Source organism: Urocitellus parryii, chromosome X, assembly GCF_045843805.1.
Source record: "Urocitellus parryii isolate mUroPar1 chromosome X, mUroPar1.hap1, whole genome shotgun sequence".
Taxonomy (NCBI): Eukaryota; Metazoa; Chordata; class Mammalia; order Rodentia; family Sciuridae; genus Urocitellus; species Urocitellus parryii.
In genome coordinates this window covers 86,509,162-86,517,076 of record NC_135547.1, presented here as the reverse complement: position 1 = coordinate 86,517,076, position 7,915 = coordinate 86,509,162, and the positions used below count along the sequence as shown (strand labels likewise).

Here is a 7,915-nt window from a genome sequence, read left to right as displayed (position 1 = left end):
TACTGTTTTTAGGGGTATACCCACTCTCCAACCATGTCATGTGCTCCTCGAAATGGTTTCTGAAAAAAAAAAAAAAACCCTTACTTGGTCCCACTTCAGAGACACAAATTCATTCCTTCCGCAAACGCTGCTCCGCAATTCAGGGAAGGAGGGAGGAGGGTCAGCATATGGGTGGGAGAAGCTCCCAAGTTATTCCTGGCTCCTTCTCGGGCAGAGCCTGGCCACGGATGTGAACTTCTGCAGAAAGTTCTGGGAGTGGCTGCCTCAGGGTTCTTCTGGAGCCCTGTGAACTGGGAAGGTTGTTGGGAATTGCTAACCCAATTCATTTCAGGTGGGAAATTCTCGGCTAGACATGTGACCCAGGCGGCCATTTTCTCATACCCTGCCGGTCGCCATCTTCCAGGCAGACAAAGAACCCCCTCCCCTGCCTACATCCGAGGCAGGCTGAGTTATTTCCCGACCACTAAGATTTGGGAACATGCTGATTTAATCCTAGAGAGAGTCCGGTATACAAGATTCTGTCTTACAAGTAGGTTACATGACCGTAGGAGGAAATCCGATGATTCCCCTTACCATTTCCCCGCCCCCTTCCCCACCCCCGCTATTTCTTAATCTACGAGGCAGTCAGGAGGCGGGGCCGGCGTGGGGGCGGGGAAGGCACCGGAAGGTGAGAGTAGATAATTTGAGACCCCGCCTCTGAAGAGGACGCGCAGCGGGCGGAACCCAGCTCGGCGACGGAATCACGCCTCGCGAGGCTGAGATCCGGAAGTCGGAACCTAGCCGTACAAGCGCATGTCCTCCGTCCTGGTAGTTGTGCTACCCTCTCCTCTGTGATCCCCGCCGGAAGTGTAGGTAAGAGACTCTTCTCCTCTTTTCTCTTGGTGAGCGCTCACCCAAGCCGGCAGCGCCATAAGGATCGACTATTTGAGGTGAAACCAGAGATGCCTGCCAGCTTGGAATAGAGAGGTAAACGGCTGGCTCTTTTCCAGAGTAGATAGGCCCGGAAGGAGGACAGGGATAGTTCCGCACGTGGACATGCGCCAAACTGAATTCTCGCGGGGTTGAGGCTTTGCTCCACCCCATCTAGAAAGGTGTAGACCCCGGACACACTGCCGAGAGGCACAGACCTCACTTGTATGGAAAATCGTTGATGGCCCTCCGCCCCTCGGGATAGTGAGTCTCTGTTTCGCATTACTCCCTTCAGTGTTAGGTGGATATCAACCCGCCAAAGGTGTGGCGACATCGTCCCCACCATATAGGGACACAGTGGCCAATACAGGGCTGAGTGGCATAGACCTCTCCTGGTTTAAGACACAGATCCTAATTGAGGCACCTCATCCCCCAGGACAGGCTTTGATGTATCTCCCAACCATTATTTCTGAGCTGAGAAACATGTGAAGCGTTAGGGAATCTCTTTTCCTGATGTAGACCCAGTGACCCATGCAAGTCTCCACTTCTGCTGAGTAACAAAAGCCCCGCCCCCACTGCACTGCTGCAGAGCTGATAAGATCACCCCTTCCTGGAGTGGTTAGAGGCACCGGCCTCAGCAAAAGGAGAACCTTGCAAATTACTCCTCCTTCCTGTGCTAGAGGGAGTCCTAATTGTGGAGAATTAAACCCAACCTCTGCACCATATAGTAGCGCTGATTTACTGTATTTGTAAAGGCCCACCCCAAAGTGCCTCACAGCAAATATGAACGGATGTTAATATATGAGGAGGTCGTCAGTGGAGCCCCTCGAGGAATCCCCAGCTAGGAAGACTCAGATTTTTATCCTCTCCTTGTGAAATAGACACAGAGACCTCCTTCCAAGGACTTATAATTAAATGTAGCCAAGGGAGAGACCTCACTAGAGCAGAGGTGCAGTTCCCCCACCCTGTAAAATGGTAAGAGGTAGCAAAATCACCAATCACCCTATAGTGCAGTGCACATAGGCTTCCTCCTCCTTATCCAAGGTACAGGAACTCAGATTCATTTCTCCTCACCCAGGGTAAAATTAACAAGACACCCCCTATCTGTCAATATATGAAGAGATAGATCCACATAAAAGTTCCACCATCCATGGAAGGTTTCAGAACAGCCCTCTGCAGGCAAGGTGTATATCCTACTCATTCAAAGCTGCACATTTTCCCTCTATTAGTTTGGTATTGGTGTCATCTCATGGTGAAATCAGGCATATCAGTGCTGCCCCATAGCCCTTTCCAGGGTAGAAAGACCTAGAACCCCTCCCCTCTCTTCCTAATAATTTGGAGATACATTCAATTGTACTTCTCTCCCATGTACCAGAAGTGCATTCAGCCACTGCTGGTTTCACATTTCTCTGCACCCCAGAGTAGAGGGACAGATGACAGCTCCCCTGAATTGACAAGGTGTACACCCTAGTCACACATGCAGGCACAGATTTCCCTGCTCTAAAATTTTGCACTGACCTCATTCTCATGGACACATAGGTAAGAGGCCCCTTTTCCTCAGGGTAGACTCCTGGAATCTATCCCCACCATTACTTCAACCAGGGTAGATGAGGGACAGGGCTTCCTTCTTGGGAAAAGAAATATCACCCCAATTCATGAAAAAAACAGACATGCCTGCTCCTCTCCCCTCAGTGTGAAGGGGTTTACTCTAGTTCCTTATTTAGGGTATAATTTACAAAATGGAGGAATAAGGATCAAGGACTCCATTCAATCCATTGAGATATCGGCTCCACTCAGGAAAAGGGTCTCAGATATACCCCTCCCTTTGGATAATGTGACACTGTGTGTACTCAGCCATATTAGAACCTAGTTCTAGGATAGCCCCTTCTCCCAGCACCTATAGTTGTTAGGGCTTTTTAATCATGTTCTCTGACATTTCATTTTACTTTTAGGGGGCTTGGGGCATTGTGGTTCCCAGGTCTGTATAAATTGCTTCTTCTCCCATTCTGATAGGAAAAAAGTGGGCATATTTGGAATTACCCATTTTCAAGCTGGACTGATACATCGTGATGAAGCACAGACACAGTGAGTTTTTTTTTAATTAACCCCTCCCAATCTTATGCTTTTAGTGAATATTCATAGAATTTCATAGTGACTTTTAAAAATTGCTCGGTATTTTCCAGATCATTCAGAATGTGTGTAAAATGTGGTATAATGGCTGCCCTCCTGACTTCCTTGTAAGAAATGCTTCCCTTATCCACCATTCCCTTTTTACAGGTGAGAAAACTGAGGTTCAGCAAGGTTAAGTGACTTGATCTTAGGTGAATGGCAGTAAATACTATATGGCACTGCCTAATATGCCTAATATTTTTCTTTATGAGTTATACCTTTAAGTTGGTACCATAAGTTGTACCAGTGTTAAGAGCATAGACTCTGGAGCTAGACTGGGTTTGAATCTCAGCTTTCTCACTTGCTAATTCTGTGACTGTGGGCAAGTTACTTAACTATATTCTCCTTATCTACAAAATAGAAGTAATTAATTATGGCATCTACCTAATTGCAATTATTGTGAGGATTTTTATTTTATTTTTATTTTTTTTGAGACGAGATCTTGCCATGTTACCTAGCTCGCCTCAAACTTCCAGGCTCAAGTGATCCTTCTGCCTCATCCTCCCAAGTAGCTGGAAGCTTAGCATAGTGGCATATGCTTGTAATCCCAGTGACTCAGGAGGTAACTCAGTGGTTAAGTGCCCTTGGGTTCAATCCCTAGTACCAAATATAAATAAATAAATAAGCAAATAGATAAATAAAATTTAGTCTTTTTGTTTCTCTTTGGAATCTGGCCTTTCAGAGGATGCATATACTATGCTACCCACAAATTGTTGTCTGGCTTCTCCTGACCTTTGGATTTTTCTTTTTATTTTGTTGGTACTGGGGGTTGAACTCAGGGGCACTTAAACACTGAGCTATATCCCCAGTCCTTTTTTGTATTTTTTATTTTGAGATAGGAGTCTTGCTAAATTGCTGAGATTGGCCTTGAATTTGCAGTCCTCCTGCCTCAGCCTCCCCAGCTGATGGAATTACAGGTGTGTGCCACCACACCTGGCTAGGGTTTTTCTTAACTCTAAAATAAGACATGTGGACAAATTGTTATTCTTTGTGCCTTAGGACTTTCTGCCTCCCCTCCCCTCATTCTTCAACTGAGTAACTATTGATTTTCAGATTTCAGTTTATTCATCACTTCCTCTGGGAATCCTTCTCTGATAACTTCCTTCCTTGGTTTCTACTCTGTGCATCCAAAGAAACTGGGCCTATTGACCAGGGTTGTCTCCACCACTGTACTGTTGACTTCTCATCCTTGTCTGATTCATCATTGTGTCCCAAGGGCCTGGCATGATGAGGCATAGTTGTATAAAGTTGTATATAGTGTATGCCAGGAAGTAGAGTGACTCAGTTTGTAGTGCTCATTCAGTTCCCTCTCCTACCATGATGTATGAAGCCTAGAAGGAGAAAACAAATATGTCACACAGATTCCTGCATAAAAGAAAAGAAAAGGACTTTTGGACAAATGCACTTCTGGGCTTCGCTGCCTTTATCTTGCCATGGTCCACAAAGAAAATGACAACATTTGGATAACACACTTGGTGGACTGGACAAGAATTGTGCAACCATTGTACAGTCTATTGATCCTATGCACCAGTGGTTCTGTATTCTGTGTGAATCATGGCCCTGCCTATGTAGAGCTTGGTGGAAAAAACAAATTTGAATATATTTTCTTTATAAGATAATAAAAATTTTATCAAAAATCAAACTTTTAATATCAAGAACAAATAATATTTATAAGTAGCACAAGAACAGTGAACAAAATTAATTATTCTTTATTTAGCAACATCTACTACCAGATAATTAAAATACTGATAATGATGAAAAAGACAATAATTAGGTGGTTGCAATAAAGTCATATTTTATAAAATATGTACATGTAGAAATCTAGACAGTTTAAAAAATGAGGAAATATTGTATGGAAAAATTATTTGGAACAAGAATGTTGTATGGAAAGACCATTAGACAGAAAGATTTTCAAGATTTGTTAAGTGGAAAAAAAAAAGCAACTTGTTGATAGAATAGAGTGTTAACTTTTTTTAAAAAAAAATTAACCACTGTTAAATTCTTTTTTTTTTAAAGTTTTTAAATTGTCAATGGGTCTTTATTTTATTTATTTCTGTGTGGTGCTGAGAATTGAACCCACTGCCTCACACATGTGAGGCAAGCACTCTGTTGCTGAGCTATAATCCCAGCCCCACAGTGTTACCTTTTATGGGAGAAAATAGAAATAAGAGTATATGTGTATATTTGCATAAAGAAACTGAATAATGCCCAGTAAGATGGTTTCTTGTGACAGTGAAGGGACTGTAATGGATAGTAGCAAATGTGGGAGAGAAGTCTTTTAAATACATTTTTATTTTTGTGTTGCTGGGGATTGAACCCAGGACTTCATATATGCTAAGCAAATGCTCTACCACTGAGACATACCCCTTATCTGAAAATATACTTTTGATTTTGGAGCTATGTGACTATTGTTAAAAATAAAGAATGATGGGCTGGGATATAGCATGGTGATAGAATGCTTGCCTAACATTCATGATTCCCTGGGTTTGATTTCCCAGCTCCAGAGAGAAAGAAAGAAGAAAAATAAAGCTATAAAACTACATTAAATGGTAAAAGTTAAATTGAGTATAAAAACTTTTTATAGTGCACACAAAACAGGACTTTCATTGGTAAATTGCAACTAAAATTACCAGACTAACTGGGATGATTACTGGGAAAGATGAGGGGGAGGTGCTGTGTTCTGAACTGGGCATACATAGTTAGGACCCAAATAATAATAATAATAATTAAATCTGGAAAGGTAATTGAGGAATCCTATAAGGAATGTTCAAATACATTTTTTCCCCTCTGGTACTTGGGATTGAACCCAGGGGTGCTCTGCCAATTAGCTACATCCCTGGCCATTTTTATTTTTTATTTTGAGATAGGGTCTTGCTAAGTTGTCATGTCAAGGCTGGCCTAAAACTTGTGATCCCCTGCTTCAGCAGCCTGAGTGACTGGGATTACATTCTTTTGGTGGAATTACATATCAAATCCAGGGTCTTATGTTTGGTAAGCAGCTGTGCTCCTGCTGAGCTACATCCCTAACTCAAATATAATTTTTTTGTAATACTTGAGATTGAACCCAGAGAGTCTATACCACTGAGCCACATCCCAGCTTTTTTTTTTTTCTTTTTTAAATTTTGAGACAGGATCTCACTAAGTTGTCCAGTCTGGCCTTGAACTTAAAAATCCTCCTGCCTCAGCCTCTGGAGTAGTTGGGATTACTGGCGTGTACCACCATACACCATGAAATAAAATCATTTTTATTTTATTTTTTCTCTCTACATTTATTATTTTTATTATAGGGGTACATAATTATGGGATTTGTTTTTACAAATTTATACATTGACACAATGTAACAATGACTCGAACAAGCTCCCCTCCTCCCTCCTCTCCTTGCTCCCCTCCCTCCCCTCCTCCCTCCTCTCCTTGCTCCCCTCCCTCCCCTCCTCACTCCCCTCCTCCTATCCCCCTGGTCCCTTTCCTCTACTGATATCCCTTAGATTTTCATGAGACCCTTGCTCCCCTCCCAGTGCAATTTTTTTTTACATCCATCCATCCATCCGTCTGTCTGTCTGTCTATCTATCTATCTATCTATTTATTTATTTTTATGTGGTGCTGAGGATCGAACCCAGGGCCTTGCATGTGCTAGCCAAGCGCTCTACTGCTGAGCCACAACCCCAGCCCCTCCCAATACATGTTTGAGTAGGTACATGTTTGAGTGGTTATTTAAAGGGGAAGTACACACACACACACACACACACACACACACACACACACACACGGCATTGAACCTGGGATGCTTTTTGCACACTGAACTGCATTCCAAGTTTCTGATTTTGAGACAGGTTTTTAATATGTTGCTGAGGGTCTCACCAAGTTGCCGATATTGGCCACAAGCTTGAGATCTTCCTGCCTAAATCCTGCCCCCAATCACCGAGATTACAGTTGTGCACCACTGTGCCTGGCAAAAGGGGAGTGTTTCATTACGTTAAATGCTTATGACCATCAGTTTTATTGGTACAGGTGTATAATGTTGACAGGTTGTTCAACAAACACTGGCAAATATATCTCAGTGAGGTGATGGAAGGGCAAGGGAACTGAGGCTTTATGTGAGAGCATGATTATACTGGTAGAATGTGGAATGTTAGTTGGACAGAGGTGGGGGTGACTGAAGAATAAAGAGCTAAACAGATTGCTGGGGCCCCTGATGGTTCATTTCTGTAGAAAGTTATATGAATTTGAAGATAGGAGAGAGGGATATCTGTGACTGCTTGTAGAAGTCTGAGCGATTATAGGTGATGCCTCTATAGGTATAACCAAATGGATGGGTGGTGAGTAACTGAGATGGAGTGGAGATACCTAGAGGTGAGGATGTCAAGGAAATGGGAAACCCCAGGTTATTGGAATAGTTACTCAGTCATCTTCAAAGTTATCCAGGTTGATGGTGACACAGATTGGGTTGAAAGTAAAGCAGTGATCCAGGTACTTTAATAAATCAGGAAAAGTGACAATTAGGTGACAGATACTGCAGCAATGTGGGGTCCTCAAAAAGCAGGGTTTAATCCTACTTTTTTCTTTTCCTTTTTAACAAGAAGTAATAGTTACAGACTGACAATTGTAAGTCTGGAGGATAGGTCTTTTATCTACTGGCCACAAAATAACAGTGTTCCAGACAGAAGCACCACTTTTTGAGAGGCCTGCAAGTGAAGCATTGTTATTGGGAAAGTGAAGTCTCAAGGCAGGAGGCTGAGGAATGTTCCCAAGGACAGGTTGAAGAATTAGGGTAGTGTTGATCACCTCCATGGGATTTTTACTCAATAATTTCCATCTGTCTAACTTCCCTGGAAACTG

The 7,915-nt window shown here is 42.8% G+C and overlaps 1 protein-coding gene across 2 annotated transcripts in view; it reads left to right on the top strand.

The window, feature by feature from the left end:
• Positions 1-724: 724 nt before the first annotated feature.
• The window catches only part of Gnl3l (G protein nucleolar 3 like), a 35,485-nt gene continuing 28,294 nt past the window's right edge, over positions 725-7,915 (top strand). The window contains exons 1-2 of one of the 2 annotated variants that reach the window (XM_026407414.2): positions 725-852; positions 2,923-2,994. In XM_026407414.2, the coding sequence (XP_026263199.1) occupies positions 2,979-2,994 (16 nt within the window). In that variant the 5' untranslated portion in view covers positions 725-852; positions 2,923-2,978. Of the gene's footprint in view, positions 853-1,086; positions 1,174-2,922; positions 2,995-7,915 lie in introns of those variants that run through there. The other variant, XM_026407415.2, reaches the window with a different exon arrangement.